The 21,227-nt window shown below is 38.9% G+C and overlaps 1 protein-coding gene across 1 annotated transcript; it reads left to right on the top strand.

Annotated features, from left to right (window-relative positions):
• Positions 1 to 4,433: 4,433 nt before the first annotated feature.
• WSB1 (WD repeat and SOCS box containing 1) lies at positions 4,434 to 20,975 on the top strand. The gene is made up of 9 exons (XM_079904231.1): positions 4,434 to 4,763; positions 11,250 to 11,418; positions 12,250 to 12,518; positions 13,815 to 13,946; positions 15,253 to 15,353; positions 17,616 to 17,788; positions 18,298 to 18,411; positions 19,446 to 19,553; positions 19,829 to 20,975. Exons 1-9 carry the CDS (start codon positions 4,724 to 4,726, stop codon positions 19,986 to 19,988), a joined length of 1,266 nt encoding a protein of 421 aa, XP_079760357.1. The 5' UTR covers positions 4,434 to 4,723; the 3' UTR covers positions 19,989 to 20,975.
• The last annotated feature ends 252 nt before the right edge of the window (positions 20,976 to 21,227 follow it).

Genomic DNA, 21,227 nt, shown 5'->3' with positions numbered 1-21,227 from the left:
CAAATTCCACACTCTTCAATCCAGGATCCCAGACTTAACTCCACAAATCCCAAGATCCGAAACTCCTGCTCTAGGACCCAAGCACTGAATAACCATGGGCGAATTCCTAGGCTTAGCCTGGGGGAGCTGTAGCAACAATAGCAAAAAGGTCCAAAAAGCAAAACAAACAGGCACACAGCAACTTTCCTATTGCTTAAACAATGAGGCTGTTCTTAACTTTTTTTTGTTTGGTCTCAGTCAATAGTGAGTCAAGACTATGGCGGGGCTTCCCTGGTGACGCAGTGGTTGAGAGTCTGCCTGCCGATGCAGGGGACACGGGTTCGTGCCCCGATCCGGGAAGATCCCACATGCCGCGAAGCGGCTGGGCCCGTGAGCCATGGCCGCTGAGCCTGCGCGTCCGGAGCCTGTGCTCCACAATGGGAGAGGCCACAACAGTGAGAAGCCCGCGTACCGCAAAAAAAAAAAAAAAAAAAAAAAAAGACTATGGCGATCTTTTTCATCTTTGAGATTTAACCACACTAGGGGACAATAAAATATTTGGGATTTTGGATGTTGGTTTGTTGTTCTGTTTTGTTTTTGTTTTGTTTTGTTTTGTTTTTCTGGTGGTGGTAGGCTTCAAACTCCTGTTGTACAATTATTAGTGGGTTTCTTTTTTTAAAGTCATGTTTGATTGTTATTTTAAGTAAACATTGCTTCCCTTTAGTTATAGGAAGGGAACACTTACTTTCTACTCTCACCAGGATATATATTCAGAAACAAGATCCTGCAAGAATCCTTCCCAATTTAAAGCTAATTTAGAGGTTTGTCTGTAACTTCAGAGACAACCCACTTGAATTGTTCTAACTTTTGGTGAATATGGAGTCTCCCAAAACAGGCCACAATTTTGAACTGGATACATTCATAACATCAAGGGGAATATACCTACACTGTCCATATGAGTAATGAGAGTTTAATTACAGGAGAAGCCCACCTTTCTGCACTATTAAATATCATGTATTCTGAAGAAGGAAAGGAAAAAAATTCACCTCCAAATGAAGTTCAAATTACCTACAATGATGTGGTGAAAAGTTTATCTACATAGGAAACTATTATTTTATCGTGAGAAAGAAAAAAAGCATGACACAAAATTTTCTATTGTATTCTACTCCAAAATTCTAATTATTTACATATAAAATGGTTATATTTATTGTCCTTAAACAAAAGAATGTAATAATTTTTGCTTCCCCTCTCTAATGCTATGTACTTCTCTGTCAGTATAAGAAAACAGTGTAGAAAAATACATCCTTAAGAGATATAACTACATGAAAATGCCAAATTGTGTTGTTGTTGTTGTTGTTTCTTTTTGGCCAAGCTGTGTGGCTTGCTGGACCTTAGTTCCCCGACCAGGGACTGAATCCACACCCTCAGCAGTGAGAGCATGGAATCCTAACCACTGGACCCCCAGGGAATTCCCAATGCCAAACTGTTAATACAACATTTTGCTGAGAGGTGAGAAAATGGAATAAGACAGGATGTAAATTTTTAAAAAATTATATTTCAAGATAGTAAATATTGGTTCAAAAATTTTTAAAGAAATGATATCCACATAAAAAAATCATGACTAAATCACCCTTAGTAGCTAACCACACAGCAGCAATGTTTTCTGAATAACTCAAGAATGAGATTCAAGAAAACGGGTTTTTAGTGGTTGGATCAGCTTTGTTTTGGAAGTGAATGCTTTCCAGAACTTTTACTTATGATTTTGATTATACATATACTTGATGTTATTTTTATGGCTCTTTGCCAATCCCTTATATTTTATGAGATTTTGATCTTTCACTTTTGCAGCTAGCTGGGATTATTATGTAGGAAAATAGTATCTAACACTTACATCTTACTCTTAGTATCTGACACTCTGTTGCCAGACCCTGTTCTAAATGTTTTTCTCATATTAACTCACTTAATTCTCAAAACTGTGAAGTAGGTAATATTACCATCTCCATTTTACAGATGAGAAGATTGAGGCATAGGGAGGTTAACAAATTTGCCCAAGGACACACAGCTAGTAAAATTTTAAAAGCCTAGGAGGAAATGCACCAAGGTATTGATGGCGGTTTCTTAGGGTGTGGGGTTATAAAGGAGTGTTAAGAGAGATGACATGACAAGCTCTTGAATTAAGACAGTGGCAGCTGTTTTGGAACAGAGAAGACAGACTCCAGAACGTTTAAGAGAAAATACTGGCAGGGCTTGGGGACTGATTCATGCCACATGGGGTTGGGGGAGAGTGGCCTGAGTCTGAAAACACTCCAGCTTCTGGCTTGGGTGACTGGATGGACATGCTCACTAGGGTAGGGAATATAACAGATGGAGCACCTTTGGGAGAGAAGATTGTTCTCAGTTGTGACATATCAGGCTTTATTGTAAGTATCTGAATATGTAAATCTGAAGCCCAAGAAAGAAGGCAGGTCTGGCCTTGAGAGTCTTCACACAGAGCTGGTAATTAAACCCCAAAGAGAGGTTGTCATAACGCAGGGAGAGTGTGGAAGAAGAAAAACAGCTGTGGAACAAGAATAAAACTCTGGAGAATCTCAGCTTTATGGGATATGCAGGTGATAAGAGAGACATTCGGATTTGACATTAACATAGCAAATATAAATATGAAATGCCACGTACGTATTTACTTCTCATGGTAGGGTTCATTTATGAGAGACAAGGTAGCATGGAAGTGGGGCAGGGCAGTAGACAAGTTTGGGTTCAAATCTAGCGCTTTATCACTTCGGAGCTCTGTAACTATCGTCAAGTTACTAACTGTTGGTAAAATATAAATGATTAATACACTGCTCATACTGCTGTGGGTATTAAATGGGTTAATCCACAAAAGCACTTATATGGCACGGTGCCTGACATGTAGCATGGACCCAATAAATAGTACATATTAGCACTAATGAGTATGCAAGTCATACAATTATTTTTCATTCCATTGTCATACTTTGCCAGTTGAGGAAATGGTCTGGAAGTCTGTTGACTAGCAGTAATGAACTAGAGTGGAATTAAACAATTGTACGAAAAAGTCACCAAAACAATTCACAGACACTCAAGAACTGGTATTTTCCATGAATTTGTTTGGTACAGTACATGTAAACAGAGGTACTAGCAGTTCGTTAGAAGAATTAGCAGGGACTGATAGAAATATTGGTATCTGAGCTACAAGACTGCATTAAAATTTTTCTTTTGTTCTACTATAAGTATTCAACAACTAGCCCCAGTATCTGGCACAGAGTAAACCATCAATAAATATGTTGACTGAATGTAACAAAATGATTTTTTTAAAAAAGGAGGGGGGATGATTTCTTGTACCTGGTATTAAACATCTCACCATTGGAAGAATTATCCTTATGCAAAGAAAAAGATGAAGTAGCCATGCCTAGGTGCTGTCACTTGAGATCTCTCAAAAGAGCTTGGCTATGCAACTCCTCTCCCATCAGCATCTGCTGCATATTTGAAATTCCCAGCCTTAGTTGTCCTCCTTTGGAACTTTAGAGTTTAGAGTCCACAGAAGAGCCAATTAAAATGCAAATATGTCATCTGTATACGGGAACCAACTTGGCTTCTGGCAGACACTGACACGTTTATCAGCTCTGCTGTGTGAATGGTTAGCTGCCTCCCGGAGGCCTAGACCTTGGGCGCAGGAAGGGCTGCTTCTCAGCAGACACAGTGAGCTCTGCCAGTGGCAGGGACACTGCTGACCGCCAGCCTCCCTGCAGCCCCGAGGCAGGCCCAGCTGCAGGAAGCAGCCAGGACAAAGACAGCCCCGGGAGGTCTCATGGTGGGGCGGGACGCCATCATGCCCGGGTCTCCCTGTTCCTGAATTCGGGTCACCTCGGCCCTTCCAAAAACCGGCTGGCTCTCGTCAGAACGTTTGCGGCCGGACGTGTGGGTGCATAGCGATGTTCATTGTCTTCTCACTGTTTTCATCACTGCAACCTCCAGTTCCCCGGCACATGAGGGCCGGGGAGGTGGCCAAACCGAGTTAAAACCTGAAACGTCTTTTTTGTTCTTTACAGTTCAGTCAGTTTAAATTCCATACAATCTTTACGGTGTGAGCTAATATGTATTATACAATTCTGTGTTTGCCTTTTCAAAGGCTCTTCAACTTACAAATACCATGCTGGCCTCCCGGCCGGGAAACTAACACAGTTAAAACGCACAGTCGGTAAGTTCCAACCCAGGGTTTGGGCCTGGGCTGCCACCGCAGCCTCCCCTTCCTCCTCCGCCCCGGCGCTCTTCCGGCTCCCCTTTCGCGTCCCCAGGACAACGCCCGCGCGCACCCGGAGAGAAGGCGGGGCGCCGAGCCGAGGCCGTCACGTCTCGAACGTCGGGAGGCTGGCCATCACCCTGTGACGTCACGAGGCCCCGCCCCCGCTGCTCTGCTATCCCCCGCGGCACGCGCCATTTTGTCTCCAGTGTCTCGTTTGCAGTCGGTTGTGTGGAGGGGAGCGTCTTGGTCCGTAGGCGTGAGGAAGGGAACAGCATCTATTGTCTGTGTTTGACTCCGTAGTTTGGTCCGAGGCCTCCCGGAGCTTTCCCGGGGCAGTCGGCAGAAGCCGCCGCGACCGCCCCGCCCCTCCCCTCCGTCCCCGGGACCGGGAGGGACCCAGCCCGCGTCACGCCCCTCGGCGCTCGCCTTTCCCTTCTCTGTCGTTGCGTCCGCATCGCGCCCCCGGAATCAGACGGTGCCCCATAGATGGCCAGCTTTCCCCCGAGGGTCAACGAGAAAGAGATCGGTGAGGAATGGGACGATGGGTGAGGGTTGCTGGTGAGCGCGCGGGGGCTGCGGAGAGGCAGAGGTTCGGGAGGAAGCGTCTCTGAGTCTGAGGAAGAACAGTGAGCCGGGGCCAAGCCCTGGAGCGAAGAGAAAGGAAGCGGCCCTGCGCGTGGGTGTCGCCGAGGGTAGATGGGGTCTGCATTGATGCGGCGCCTGCTGTGCGCCTGGCACGGAGGGAGGCGGTGCGCGGATACTAGAGGCAAAGAGAACCTGGGCGCCGAGTGGCGAGGGTTGCAATGATTGTGTGGCCGGAGATGGACACGCTTCCCCGGGGACCACCCCCCCACCCCACAGTTTTCTCATCGGAGGTCCGCGCAGGGCCGGCCATTCTTCTGGATTTCTTCTGGCTAAGGGGCTGGGGCGTCGAGGGGGCAGGGGAGGGCTGGGCAAGTCTCCAGGACTCTTAAAAAAGTTTCCAGTGGGGAAAAGTAAACTTGTGTGACCTGAGCTGTTATGAAAGGATGGGTCTTCGTGTATACCAACAATTATAAGGAGAAATGCAGCCGAAGAGTGCCATCAGCCTGGAAAAAGCAGTATTTTAAAAAGTGGCATGGCGTTAAGAAAGGCAGCGGCTCTGGGGAGGACTCGGTTATCTCTCACACTCAGAGGAGCAGGGAGGAGCAGGGTGGTTGGGTGGAGTGACCGGAGAAAAGCTGATCTACGGAAGAGCAGACTCCTGAAAAGGCTGTCTGGAAACTGGCTTAGTGGCCAGCCCTGCCAAGCAGAAGACAGGCCAACAGATGTTGAAGGTCCTGCGTCAGGACCCACCCACTGACTCAGTAGAAAGCACCTCACATTATTTAAATCCTCTCTCAAGGTAATATAACTGGAACAACTTTGGGGCGAGTTGCGGGTGCTGTGCATTGATTGCTATGCTTGTAAACCCTGAACTTGTCAAGTGATGTTATACACCTTATTTAAATACATACACTTTTGGGGACTTCCCTGGCGGTGCAGTGGTGAGGACTGGGCGCTTTCACTGCGGGATCCCTGGTCGGGGAACCTAAGGTCCCGCAAGCCGCGCGGCATGGACAAAAAAATATAGATAGGTAGATAGATAGACAGTTTTTATTTAAAAAAACAAAATAGATTTAGCATCTCCTCATCGCTCCCCAGAGCCCAATACTGTGTGTTAATTAAATGAAAATTGGAGGTAGCTACTGAGCAGAGAGCCTTTGCATTTTCTTGTTCTTCAGCTAAACGTGTGCCTTTATTGAATCCTTGGAGGAGGTTTTCTAGAGAAAGGGAGAAGCTGAAGTATCCAAAAGGCCCTGTATCCTGTTTGTGGGTGAATTTTTATACCTAGAGACAGCTGTGTTAGAGTTCTGGACTTTTGTTCTCTTAGACATAAGGTTGAATGGCAGGTTAGGAGGGGACTTTAACTGTGGTTTTAATGACTATTTTAAACATACAGAGAAAATTCATGTCCAATTTTTATTTTAACTGTGGAACATAGAACTCAAAAGTTCTTATTCTCAATTCAGTGCTATTTTTTTTTCCTACTCACAGCAGTATTGCAGATGAGTGATCTGCCTTTCATTTATCTGTATTTTATTTCATGTTGATGAATCATTTTGAAAACTTTCCAATCCTCTCTTCTAAGGGATGGATGGAGGTTCTTAGCATACCTGCATAAGGTAGAACCATGCACTACATAGCTTTTTGAATTAAAAAAAATATTTTTTTTGCATATTTGTCTCAGTGTTATTTCCTGGATATAATATAAAGTTACTCTATAACTATATAAAGTTACTATATAGTATAAAGTTGCTATGTTTAAAAGAACTTTGGCCTTTTGTAAGTTTTTTTTTTTTAAAACCCAGGTTTTTGTTTCTTTTTTTTAAATATCATTTGAATACAAAGTTAAACACTAATACCTCTGCGTTGCTTTGTATCTATCAGTAAGGACTAACATTTTTTGTTGGGTATTAATTATAGCTGTTTGGCTTCTCAAGTAAGTACTGAAAGAGGAGGCAAAATTCCATGAATGATTGAAGAAGTCTCTGTGACGGGGAGTTACTGCCTAGAGCTACTGCCCTCTTTCACAAGGTTCTGCCACAGATCTTCTCTTTCTAGTTATGAAATTGCAGGGAGGAATGTGAAGAAGGAACTGAATGTGGTTTGCTTGGTTGAGCAGTGACTCAGATGATGTGTTACTACTGTGCGGATATTAATAATGTGGTGTTGTATCCAATGGCCAAGTTCCCATGGCAGGCAGCTTTTCCCTTATACAAGGTCATTAAATTATAGTATCTTAGGATACTTACATTCAACAGTTGCAGGTAGTATATAAAGATTTAATTAAAATTTTTCTTCATTATAAACTTCGTGCTAGTTTATAATAGTATACCAGTAAGTATTTAAATGGGTGTTTAAATTATTTGATTAAAATGCAGTGATCATTTTATATGCCTGTTAAGAAGCAAAGAAACACAAGGTAATTATTAATTCAGTACTTGTTTGTATTTATTTGGCAGTATTTTTTTACGGTGGCCCTATTTCTTGAAAAATATATATATATTCAAGAGTAGATTAGCTTATTATTTCAGGGTCTTTGTTATCTGAACCAGTTCTTTAGTTAATTTATTACCACCCTTTACACAAGAGGAGTTTTGTGATTGTGGTCAAGGTGAAAGAAGAAAAATACAGAGTGATCCTAAAATACAGATTTTAAAAAATGAGTCTTCTATAGGAAAGTTAGTCTTGCTTATGCTTGCTAAAGGAGGAATGAGTTTTAGTCTAATTTACCAGATGTTTTTGAAGTTGAATGCAAGGGCCAGTCCTCTGTTTTTTGAGATGGAAGTTATATAAGTATACTCATCTAGTTTAATCAGGGGCTTTCTCTTTTTAAGATAGTGCTTGCATTTTTCAGTTGAATTTTAAAACTTGCTTCCCTTATTTGTGAACTTTGATTTTCTTTTTCTCCTAAAATTTGTGGATTTTAAAAGATAGATGTGGTTATAGAAACCTATGTTTAAAAAAAAAAAAAGATTTAGGCAGGGGTTGCAAATTCAGGGACCAGGCACATAAATGAAAGACTGTGGGCTTGGAGGAATATAGGGGACATGGAGCAGCCAGCCCTTTCAAAAATCATTTGTGTGTGAGTGTTTTGGTTTTGGTTTTGTTTTTTTTGGCCGCGCCGTGCAGCTTGTGGGATCCTAGTTCCCCAACCAGGGATTGAACCTGGGCCCTCGGTAGTGAAAGCCCAGAATCCTAACCACTAGGCCACCAGGGAACTCCCTCATTTGTATATTTAAAAAAATCATTCTACAGGCATAAGAGTGTCACCGGTTTGTGAATTTTGTATTAAAGTCATGTGATACAAGTGGGGCAGGGGTAGGTGGGGGGTTCTGCTTTGATTAAACAACACTTGAAGTATTGTGTTTGGTTGAAAAAGTTCCACTTTTTTGAGGGCCATTACTAACTGGAGTTTATCCAGAAAAGTATGAAGGTGTAGGTGGAGAATGGACTTGAAACCGTGTAATTGAAAACTCACCAGATTTTATCCTGGTGAACAGATTTAGTTGCTGATGTCATGGCCGTCTTCAATATATGAATGTCATGTGAGAGCAGGATCAGGCTTATTCTTTTAGATCAGACCCAGTACTGAGTGGGTGGAGTGTCACGGAGGAAGATTTTGAGTCATCAAAAGGAAATGTTCCAATAATTTCAGCTGTGCCAAAATAGGTGCATATTTATATTTATGAATATCATAGGAAAACAGATTTCAGTTTTGCTTTGTTTTACTTTTTAAACCATAATCTCATTGTTAATGTATCAAAGAATTGGGCAAGGAAATAATATTTATTTATTTATTAATTATTGTTTTAAATATTTATTTTTGTTTTATTTATTTGATTGCACCAGGTCTTAGTTGCAGCAGGCAGTCTCCTTAGTTGCGGCTTGCCAGCTCCTTAGTAGTGGTATGCGAACTCTTAGTTGCAGCACGTGTGTGGGATCTAGTTCCCTGACCAAGGATCAAACCCAGGTCCCCTGCATTGGGAGCACAGAGTCTTATCCACTGCGCCACCAGGGAAATCCCGAGGAAATATTTAAATCGCTTAAGAATGGGAGCTTATACACATGCTTTCATATTCGTTCAATAAATATTTTCTGAGCCCCTGTCACATGCCAGGTGCTACACTCCCTGTTGGTGGAGCACACGTGGAGACTGGAAGTGTCACTGAATGAATACATTGTTGGGGTTTGTATATATATATGTATTTGCTCTTGCAGTCGGAGTATATGTGGTTCTCATTTGAACTGCAGTACGTAGAATATATTGAAGTTTAGTTGTTGGAAACTTTAAGCCCAAAACATAAAAATAGACCATAGAGTTGAACACGCAACAGATCACAAAATAGATAATAGGGAAACTAAACCGAAGGTGACTTATAACTAAAAAGGAAGAGTAGCAAACTTTGAAATCAAGACAGACCTAAGAGCAGTGGTGATAGACTGATTAAGATCCTTTCCCTGGTGGTGCAGTGGTTAAGAATCCGCCTGCCAATGCAGGGGACAGGGGTTCGAGCCCTGGTCCTGGAAGATCCCACATGCCGCGGAGAAACTAAGCCCGTGAGCCACAACTACCAAGGCTGCGCTCTAGGGCCCGCGAGCCACAACTACTGAAGCGCGCGCGCCTAGAGCCTGTGTTCTGCAAGAGAAGCCACCACAAGGAGAAGCGTGCACACCGCATCACAGAGTAGCCCCCGCTCACCGCAACTAGAGAAAGCTTGTGTGCAGCAACGAAGACCCAATGCAGCCAAAAAAGAAAAAGATCCTTTTCCAGAATTGAGGAAATAGCAGCCGCGTTTGCATGTGCACATGTACAATAGGAACTTGTTGATTATCCTTCTTGTTAAAGGCAGAAGAAAAATTCTCTGTACACTCTTAATATGCCAGTTTTATTTTATTTTATTTTAAAAGTATATTTATTTATTTGTGGCTGCTACTCTTCGTTGCAGTGCGCGGGCTTCTCATTGCGGTGGCCTCTGTTGTTGCGGAGCACGGGCAGGCTCTAGGTGCGCGGGCTCAGTAGTTGTGGCTCGTGGGCTTAGTTGCTCCACGGCATGTGGGATCTTCCCAGACCAGGGCTCGAACCTGTGTCCCCTGCATTGGCAGGCAGATTCTTAACCACTGCATCACCTGGGAAGTCCCAAATATGCCAGTTTTAGTTATGAATGCTAAATTTAAGTTCTGGTAACTAAATTTAGAATATATGAACTTGTTCTTTTTTTTTTGTCCTTAAAAACCAAAAGAATTACTTCCGTTTTTGGGTCAGTTTGTGGCCCATTAGGAAGACGCTTGAGGACCACTATTCGAGAATCACAAATAACAATGCATTTTATTTATTTGGTGGCACCGAGCAGCGTGCGGGATGTTAGTTCCCCCACCGGGAATTGAACCCGTGCCCCCTGCAGTTGAACCCCAGAGTCTTAACCACTGGACCGCCAGGGAAGTCCCAAATACAGTGCATTTTAAAGCACTGGTTGGGGAGGCTGGACTAAGTAACCTTTAAGTTCCTCCTACTTCTGAGGATTTTGTGTTTTTTGTGACTTGAAAAAGATAAGAATATTCATGTTTGACTTCATGTTTTGACTAGACCATTTTATAGTGCTTTTTTTTTTTTTAAATTTAATTTATCTTTGTCTGTGTTGGGTCTTGGTTGCTGCTCACACTTTCTCTAGTTGCGGCCAGCGGGGGCTACTCTTCGTTGCAGTGCACAGGCTTCTAATTGCGATGGCCTCTCCTGTTGCGGAGCACAGGCTCTAGGCACGCAGGCCTCAGCAGTGTGGCACACGGGCTCTAGAGCACAGGCTCAGTAGTTGTGGTGCACGGGCTTAGTTACTCCGCTGCATGTGGGAATCTTCCCGGACCGGGGATCGAACCCCTGTCCCCCCCATTGGCAGTTGGATTCTTAACCACTGTGCCACCAGGGAAGTCCCTATAGTGCTTCCTTTGAATAATGATATAAAACTTTATTTTATAGTGGTTCATGGTTTTTGAAAGCTACAAACTTTTTGGAAGATACTTTTCCTGCAGAGCAACTTCAGTTTCTTGTATTTTAAATGTTAGTAATTTGAGGAAAACGTAAGGCAGTGCAAAAGTCAGGACTTCAGTAATTGCTAGCCCTGATTGATCATTACATTATTGTTATTTGACCAGTTTTTTTGTTTGTTTGTTTTGAAACTTTCTTAAAAAGCTCTTGATTTGGGAAATTTTAGGAGGATCACTTTATCAAAACTTAAAGATGCTTATTCTCATTACAGGGTCTTTACACCACATATCTCCCCTGAAAGGGTAGAATGCAGAACTCATTGTACCTTGTCTACATAGAAAAAGGAAAAACTCAGCGGAGCTGAGTGGATCCCAAAGTAATATGAATGTTGTCTCAAATTCATTGTTGGTTATATATGATATCCTATATTTTTTATTTTTCTTTTAGTGAGATCACGTACTATAGGTGAACTTTTAGCTCCTGCGGCTCCTTTTGACAAGAAATGTGGTCGTGAAAATTGGACTGTTGCTTTTGCTCCAGATGGTTCATACTTTGCTTGGTCACAAGGACATCGTGCAGTAAAGCTTGTTCCGTGGTCCCAGTGCCTTAAGAACTTGTAAGACTGTTTTCTTTTTTGTCTTTTGTATCTATCTGTTTCTAGATTTTATTTTTTTCTCTGTGTGGAATAATAAGATTATTTTGATATTTAAGTTTTTTCCTTTGGAGACTGTTGTAAATGAATTTTACTCATAAGCTGAATATATTTGTTGGAAAATTTGTGGGAAGAATTGTCTGGCCTTATATATTATAGAATACTTTCTCAGATACTTTGGTGTTTTTAAATTTTTCTTTTCCATATATCAAAAGGCAGGTTAATTGTGCCTTGGTAGTGCAATTTCTAAAATGTATCTACTAAGTTTAATCTTTCCCTCTTTTTTGTGTTTAGTTCACCTTTATGGTTTTCGTCATTAATGTCCTTATTACATATTAGATTAGGTCTAGAATGTATGGGAAACTACTTATTATTATGGGGTTTAAGGTAGTTTTCTGGTGTCAGCTTCACAGTATCTTAATGTTCTCAGAATTTTTTGTTTTTGTTTTTTGCTTGTTTATACTTTTGGGTTAATTAAAGGAATCCTGGTTGAGATAGGATTTCTATATCAATAAGGATATATTAAAACAAATTTGAAATGAATAAATTATAAATTGCTTTATTGTTGAACTTTTTCTCATACACTGAGGATTTCTTTTAGTCTGAATTTATTTGGTCATGCCCATGTAGCTTGTAGCAACTTTTCCTCTTCCCATCTATAAGGATTCTGTTGTTATTCCGTATCACTATAATAATACTGAAGTTATTTTAACAAACACTTATCATTATTTAGTATTCACATGAGTCCAGTGTAAATAATAACTAGATTTCAATCTGACCTTTTTTTCTACCCAGTCTCTTGCATGGCACCAAGAATATCACCAATTCAAGCAGTTTAAGATTGTCAAGACAAAACAGTGATGGTGGTCAAAAAAATAAGCCTCGTGAACATATTATAGACTGTGGCGATATAGTCTGGAGTCTTGCTTTTGGATCTTCAGTTCCAGAAAAACAGAGTCGCTGTGTAAACATAGAATGGCATCGATTCAGATTTGGACAAGATCAGCTACTCCTTGCCACAGGGTTAAACAATGGGCGTATCAAAATATGGGATGTTTATACAGGTATGGAGTCATAGTTTTGAAAGCAAACCTGATTATCTTATGATGCAAGCATAGCTCATAGGCACTGGAAGAATACATAATTTGAGGATTTTAACTCACAGAGAAGCAAGAATTGATGCTATGAATGTATCTTTATATTTGGCCTAAATAGCATCTTCAGCTCATAGTTTTAATTTAGGAAAATAGAGTTCATATTGCTTAATCAGTCTTCAGAGAATATTATAGTAGGAAGGGCACGGCTAAGGAATGTTTAGTTAATTATCACTTATAAACTGGTAATTTAGTTTATGACTCAAATTGCAAGGTGTTTTCTTCATATACTTTTTCAATGATTGATAGCTTAGAGGCTTTCAAGGTAAATCTGGTTTTCAACAATCATTATCTAACCTCTGGAAAGTTTTAATGACATTTTATCTAAAGTTTAACCAGATACGTTGAGAAGTTAAATTATTTGGGCAATTACATGTAAATGTGTTGTGGGAATTCGCTGGCGGTCCAGCGGTTAGGACTGCAGGGCGCATGGGTTCGATCCCCGGTCAGAAACTAAGATCCCCAAGCCATGCAGCACGGCCAAAATAAAGTAAAATAAAATAAATTTTTAAAAAGTAAATGTGTTTCTGGCTGATAGTATGTACTCCAAAATTTAAAGGATTTTTTAAAATGAGCATTAAAACTATGTACATTAGAATACAGCAAGTGATACTAACACTGAGTGGGGATAATGAGTCAGTAAATTTGATTGAATTCTGGGAAAACATTTAAAGTAAGCACATTGCTTTTCATAGAAGAACAAAACTCTATAATATTAGATGAATAAAGTACCTTTTTTCATCGAGATTATGTTTAAAAAGTTAGGCTGTTACAGAATAACATGTATCTTTGGGCGAGTTTGACAGTCCATTCGTAGTCTAAGCCAAGTAAAAGAAAAGGAAAATTTTGATTTTGTATTTTAAAATCATACTATACAAAGATTTTTAAATGATGTAGATTTTCTTGATATTAAATTGACTTGATCCAGGAGTTTGTTCACATTTTAGGAACTCCCTTTTAATTTTTCTAATTTAGGCTTTGGTATCTTGGAAATAATCTATTTTGTAACAATGTAAATACTGAATCTTTAAAGATAATAGTAAAGGCACTAGTAAATAAGTCATTTTACACTTGGTAAACTAAGGAGGTACCCAGATATTTCTATTCTTTTTTTTTTTTTAATGGTGATCTCAACCCTATTTTTTTAATATGGAAGCTGATTAAAATTATTAACATTGTCTCTTTCCCACCTTCCATTGCATTTAGGAAAACTCCTCCTTAACTTGGTAGATCATACTGAAGTGGTCAGAGATTTAACTTTTGCTCCAGATGGGAGCTTGATCCTGGTGTCAGCTTCAAGAGACAAAACTCTGAGAGTGTGGGACCTGAAAGATGATGGTATGTCTTTCTTTCTAGGCTGTGGAAAAGAATTAGTTTCTGGATATTACTACTGAGAGGTATGATGAACACTTGGGGCATTTGACATTAAAAGTGACATGATCAAAGTTTCCTTTTCTCTGCTTAGTCCTTTGGTCCCTTTCCCTGTACAGATCAAACAAAACCATAAATGTGACCCAGAACAGGAGCCAGCAGTTACTCTAAGTAAACAATCTGATGTTACTCAGAAACTACACAGATCTGTACCAACTATTTGAGGACAAAATCTGGATCAATCTTAGGGTTTTATTTGAACTGGTCTGTGTTTTATTTCCTTTATATTGGGGAGGATTATTAACTTCCTTCATTTGCTTCGTGAAAATTTAAGTAGATCTTGACCTAACAAAAGATATAACTTAGTAATTAATAAAATGTAAATTCAAACATGATTTATACACCAGAATTTATAGGATGTAAATACTACTAATAATAAGTTGGATAGTTTAAGTAAGAATTATAAAAAGTAAGAGATTTGCCCTCCAATATAGTAAAAGGAATATCAGTGTCAAGTTTTAGCTTTTTCGGAAACATTGATAATTGTGATCCTTTTACAAAGTTTTGGAGAGTCTACCTTGTTTGAGAAGACCTGAGGTGAGCATCTCTTCCCCCTTCTTAGCCTCTGATGAAAGAGTTTACAGTTTTAACTAAAACCATATATTTAATTAAGATCTGCTAGTGCTCTACCAGCCTCAAGCTAGAAGTTGACAGGCTTGTTTGGGGAAATGTAGCTTAAATTGAATGTAGTAGAAAACAAACCCCTCAGATTTGGAGACTTGTTTCAGCTTATGGGTAATAACCATTGCCTGATAGAATAATACACTAATACTATTACCAAATTATGTGGCACCTCTTCTGCATTTATCAATTCTCTGATTGCTCAGCTATTGAGGGGTGAAGGGATCCCAATAGTTAAAACATTTGAAAATTAAATTTTATTTTCTTTCGCATATCATATGGAACTTGCTCTCTCAACATACTTTCAGTTGTCAGTCAGCTGACCTTTTCTTAAAGGGCCAGATGGTGAATATTTTAGGCTTGTGGACCATGCTGTCTCTGCAGTAGTTACTCCACTCTACTGTCACAACAATGGGCATGTTCCAGTAAAACTTAGGTACAAAAATAAGAAACTGTTGTATATTGCCAACCCCTGTAATACATTAATCACTGCCTCTGTAGAAGTTTGTGATTCTGTGATTCTGCCTTTTTTGAAATGCTACTTATTTGAAGTAGATTCTAGGGTTAATCCAGGTATTTTCCTTTTGTTCAGGAAACATGATGAAAGTATTGAGGGGCCATCAGAACTGGGTGTACAGCTGTGCATTCTCTCCTGACTCTTCTATGCTGTGTTCAGTGGGAGCCAGTAAAGCAGTATGTGTCAAAGTTCTTGTATACTTACTGTGAATTGGATTATAATTGTGCATAATCACTTTAAATCTAAGCAACCTATTAAGTCTGTGCTCGGTGTCTTAAATATCTTAAATGTGTTATTTCATGATGGGGGAGAATTTGCATGAGGGAAATTAAATAAGTATAGTTATTGATTGTAAAGTGAGAAATTTGATTGTTTTAGTTAGAGATGATATTCATAAAATGAGGGGTATGTCAATTTTATTTTTTCTCAGATCTAGGAGAGTTTATGTGCTATAGAAGAGATTTAGTCCAAATGTTAAGACATTCCCTTGCTAATTATTTTCTTCTCTGTTGTTCTTTTTTTTTTTTTGGTCCAGTTTGCTGTTTAAAGTTTTAAGTCCCAGCTGGTCCTGGACATTTAACTGAAAAAAAGTAACTTAAAAATCTAATAAGAATAAAAATAACAGTCATGTATGTCCTGGAGTGAATTTCATCTAAATTTGATATGATCTGTCTTGCAGAGCATACCTGTAGACAGATTAAGTATAAAGTGACTCTTAAGAGGGTTATGCTTATTGATGGACCCTCCTTTAGTTAGTGTCTACCAGCTCTGAGTTAGTATAGTTAAAGAGATCTTATTAGCTTCAGGTATTTATGAAAATGGTTGAAGTCCAAATACATGTGATGATCACAATACACTTTGAATTAATGGGGGGTGGGAGGCTGGTTAAAATGCATTTTATTTAGCCAAGAAGTGTGTTAAAATGATAGTTGAAAATGTTGGCAGTTTAGAAAAAAATATTCAGTTCTTTAAAAATCATAAGAAGAGCAAAGCTAGATGTTGACATTGCTATTTTAGGCTGTGTGTTTTCCATATGCTTCTTGCTTTCCCTGTCACAGGTGGTGGCAGCAATATTGGTGTGATTGAGGTTATGCTGGCACCACTCGCACACAGGCGCACAATGGTGTTAGCTGGGCAGAAAGAGTGGCATCTCTGGCTACCGGGCTGGGGGCGACCTTTACCATAGGATGAAGTAACCTTGCATTCGGCTGCAAGGTGTACTGTACGTACACAGGTGCTGGTCGATGTCCACTTTCTGCTTTTCTTTCTTTCTTTTTTTCTTTTTAAAAATAATTTTCCCCACAGTGAAACCAACTGACTCCTCCGATGTAATTGATTTTCCAGTCTGGTGGAATTGGGAGTCTAACATGTGAAACCAATTTAATGTAATGTAGTTGGCTTTCAAATGGTTTCTCTGTGCTATTTTTTGGAATTCTTTGAGATACTAGAGATACCTTAAGTCTTTGATCCAATGTAAAATTTGTATTTATTTTTCTTTGGAAATAATATATTGTGTCTGTGCAGAAAAACGTAGCAAAAAGGATTGCTTTACTCCAAGAGGAGGAGAGTTTGTCTTATTAGGATTGTAATAAACCTCCAAGCTCGTGTTTAATATAACAGATTGAAGTAAACATTAGAATCCTGTTTAGAGCTATTCTGCACAGTATAACTACTGATCTTTAGAATCTAAAACTATGTGTGAACTTGTACGAAAGTAATTTAAATGTTTTATACTTAAAATGACTAATGATTGTGGTTGGTTTGGGAAAAATAAGATTGGCAGATCTTGATTCACAGAAATGTTGTTAATTGTATTATTTTCGTAAATTAGCATTTTCATTTTGTAATGTGGTTTAACATCCTTGTTGTTTGCCAAAGAAATTTCATTTGGCTGTGAAAAATTCTCTTTGCTTGCAGTATCTGTTTCTCTTCCTAGGCTCACGTTGGTGACCCAAGCCTATTGTAAACAAGTGATTATCTCAAAGGGAGATGCCAATGGAGTAACAATTTGTTAACCTTATATTTTCTGTCTGTATATTTTTTAAAAATTTGGTAGTTTCTGGAAAAAAAAAAAAGAAGGGGGTTTGTAGTACTTAACCCTATTTATTTCTGTATATTTTAGTTAATTAGTTTTTGGAATAAATGGATGTCAGTATAACTTTGTGGTTAAATTGCATTGCCTTTTTTGTGTTTAGGCTTATTTTTAAATTAACATTTAACAGAAACATTTGAAATAGAATTTGCATGTTTACTTTAATTAACTTAAAAACTGATTTTAATCTTTGACTATGACACTGAGCATATTCTTTCATAATTATTCATAATTTATAATGTTTAATTTAATGTAATCTTAATTAAATTTAGCAGTTTTAGTTTAAGATGTGCCATTTTGTCCTCTGCATGTCTGAATGAAGCTATAACATTTGCCTTTTTTGCAGGTTTTCCTTTGGAATATGGATAAATATACCATGATACGGAAACTAGAAGGGCATCACCATGATGTTGTAGCTTGTGACTTTTCTCCTGATGGAGCATTACTGGCTACGGCATCTTATGATACTCGAGTTTATATCTGGGATCCGCACACTGGAGACATTCTGATGGAATTTGGGTGGGTACAGCATGAATAATTTTAGTCTGTAATTCATCTCTACTATCAGTGTAGCTTTTAAGAAGAAGTCATGGGGATGATTAGAATCATTAACATGTGAAATCTAAAATTGCAGTCTGTCATAATTTAAAATTTCGGTATCATTTAGGCCCTTTAATAATGCATCTAAATTCTACAAATAAATTTGACTTTCTTGATACAGATCTTGTTATTGTTACTTAACAGTACGTGACTCTTTAGAGGTGGTAATTATATTTAGAGTTTCCTGTTGGGAAACATAGTTAAAACTAAAGTTGGACTTAGTCTTAAACCACTCTGTAAGACGGCGATTAGTAATAAGGTTTAATCGCTTCGTTTAAAGTGGATAGACTAGCTCTGCTCAGTCTTCTCAGTTGTGTTTGTTAAGACCACTTTAAACATTATTCCAAAGACCGATGTACTCTGTACCTGGGTAGTTTTGTTTCTTGAAGTGACTCTCATTTCCACTGAAAACATGTCTTTGACCTCAGGCACCTGTTTCCCCCACCTACTCCCATATTTGCTGGAGGAGCAAATGACCGATGGGTACGATCTGTCTCGTTTAGTCATGACGGACTGCATGTTGCAAGTCTTGCTGATGATAAGTAAGTGTGTGAATTACAGCTTGACCTATTTATTATTGTAAAGATTTCCTTTCATTTTTCTACTTAATAAAAAACATTCTTAAGGATGAAAAATACGGCCTTTCTGCAGTTTGGGTTTTAATGGCCCTTTTTCTAGACAAGACCTTGGGAGATGTTGATTTGTCTTAATATTGGCCTGCACAGTATTTATGTAAACTAAAGATAATGCGTGCCTTTCCCTGTGTTCTTTGTTTGTTAACTGGTTCAGGCAAACTGGGTGCATTTTTAATTAGCTTTTTAGCTCAGCTGACAGATTTTCTTAGTAATATCTTATAAAGGTTGAAACAGAAGAACATTTTCAAAGTGAAATAAATGATTAAAACAGTCATTTGTATCCACTGAAACTGAGACTATAAAGATGAAATGTCACATGAGTGAGATTTGCTGCTTACTGGTAAGCAAAAACTAGATGTAGCCATTCCATTTTCTCATACTTTTATCAATGTGCATGGATATAGCATTAAGCAATTTGGTCACATCATTCAGAAAGTGACTCATTACCATCTTTCTAGAATGTTAGCAAACGTATGGGGAGAGTTCTTTATTTGCCAGCAGCCATTGTTTTCCTGTTTGTTCAGCTAGTTTCTGACTATCAGTTGTCTGCTATTCCTAGGCACACTCTACCTAGGTGAAAAGTTTCATAAACTTCTTGAAAAGAGGCAAACAGATCAGATACCGATTATATTTTAAGTGTAAGGAAGTAAGGAGAAAGTTTCCGGTTGTGGGCGTATTACAGATCAGAACACTGGGAAGTGAAGGCAGCCATGCTTTATAGTCTCTTAGTGTGAATTAATCCAAATTACCAATTGGTATAAACTATAAAATCTTTAATAAAGCAAGTTCCAGTCATTGCTGCAGTGATTTGTGTGTGTGTGTGTGTTTGTGTGTATATTTTGTGACTCAGCCCAGAGTGGCATTTCTTTCTGAATTTTAAAAGTTGCTTTTACCTTAAATTTCCTACTAGATAATCACTGGACGGTTTATTTCCTTTCCAGAATGGTGAGGTTCTGGAGAATTGATGAGGATTATCCAGTGCAAGTTGCACCTTTGAGCAATGGTCTTTGCTGTGCCTTTTCTACTGATGGCAGTGTTTTAGCTGCTGGGTAAGTGATTTTTCTCTTTTCTTTTAAGAGGCAATTTAAGGTGGCTTTTAGTCAAAGCAGCCTGTATTTTATTGTCAGTAAACCTTCCATAAGGGCTCTTTATAATATTATTAATTTGTCATAGAGGGAGATCACTGGGCAGGTCTCCTGAATTAGGTTTTAATGCGCAGTTTGTGGCTCTAATTCACAGCCTCGGTGGTAGTTGTCTGAGCTTTTGGACGATGAAATACATGGATTTGTGTGACTGAGCTTGTGACTTGTTTACTTCTGTGTAGGACACATGATGGAAGTGTGTACTTTTGGGCCACTCCAAGGCAAGTCCCTAGCCTTCAACATTTATGTCGCATGTCAATCCGGAGAGTGATGCCCACCCAAGAAGTCCAGGAGCTGCCGATTCCTTCCAAAGTTTTAGAGTTCCTCTCCTACCGTGTTTAGAAGATGCTGTCTTCCCTAGTATTGGGGACTGACAACACACTTTACACAAACCTCAAGCTTTACTGACTTCAAGGTTTAGGAGATTTATTTAATTTGATACATTCTTGTATTGCATTTTGATCAGTTGAGCTTTTAAAATATTATTTATAGACCTTAGGAGAAATATTTCTGAACATATCAAATGTAAATTTTTTTCTAAAATGTAACTGTGAAAACATATACATACATGTATATATTTCGATATAAGCTGCTGTGTTTTGAATGGACCCTTTTGCTTTTCTAATTTTTAGTTCCAACATGTATATATTGCTTCAGTAGAGCCACAACATGTATCTTTGCTGTAAAGTGGAAGGAATTTTATTCTGGGACATTGAGTTAGATGGTAAATACTGACTTAAGAAAGCTGAATGCCTCATAACAAAATGTGTATTTGGTTGGGGGGTAGTCAGACAACTGACCTTCAAGTAAAACAGCTTTTGTCTAGGGAAGGATTTTGTTTTCCTTAGGAGTGGCATCTGAGAGGTAGAATTTGAATGTGACATTATTAAATGAAAAATAGCCGGGATACACCAGGAGAAAAGGGTGTCTTCTTTTTTTTTTTTCCTAACTACTGCTGTGGGCCTGAATTTTGGAAAGCAGCTTGCAACTTTAACCCCTGTGGTATAAGTAAAGTATTATAATAAATTTTAGTCAATTTGAAAACTCCATCTACTGCATTATTGCTAAATATTTTGTTGTTTGTACTAAGGGACAATTATTTTAAGACCGTGGTGGGTTTTTTTGCTTTTTGTTTATTTTTTACACATTTTATCCTGTGTTTCTGCAGGGGATAATATTGGTGACTTGCCAAAGAGAAGCAATACAATTAGTATATCTGCTTTTGCCTTCTGTTATTTATCTTACCTGCAGATATTAAGAATGTATGCATTATGTAAAATGCTTGATTATATATTTTTGTTGAGTTTTTTAATTAAAGACTTGTAAAACAAAAAAGCCACTATCGTAAATGTTTCTTAAATATGTTGGAAGCACCACAAGCAAATTAAATAAGAACGGTAATGAAGAAATAGCACAGCTGTAGGGCACTGCTTGAGACTTAATGCTTCATGAATGCAACCACTTTTACTTGGTTTGTTCTTGGAGAACTGTTGCAGAAATGCTTACTTTAAAATAACTACTGAGCAAAAGAAAATTACGATCTTTTAGGGGACCTAATAGGCTTATAGTAAACCTTTCTGA

This window comes from Stenella coeruleoalba (genome assembly GCF_951394435.1).
Source record: "Stenella coeruleoalba genome assembly, chromosome: 19".
Classification (NCBI taxonomy): Eukaryota; Metazoa; Chordata; class Mammalia; order Artiodactyla; family Delphinidae; genus Stenella; species Stenella coeruleoalba.
The sequence above is the reverse complement of the archived record's forward strand: the minus strand, read 5'-3'. Positions and strand labels throughout refer to the sequence as shown.

Bases quoted from the DNA above. Each gene is read 5' to 3' on its own strand.
- WSB1 (XM_079904231.1), top strand. From the start codon at position 4,724: ATGGCCAGCTTTCCCCCGAGGGTCAACGAGAAAGAGATCG. The intron at 18,412-19,445 runs GTAAGTGTGTGA...TTTCCTTTCCAG, and splicing joins GCAAGTCTTGCTGATGATAA to AATGGTGAGGTTCTGGAGAA. The intron at 19,554-19,828 runs GTAAGTGATTTT...ACTTCTGTGTAG, and splicing joins GGCAGTGTTTTAGCTGCTGG to GACACATGATGGAAGTGTGT.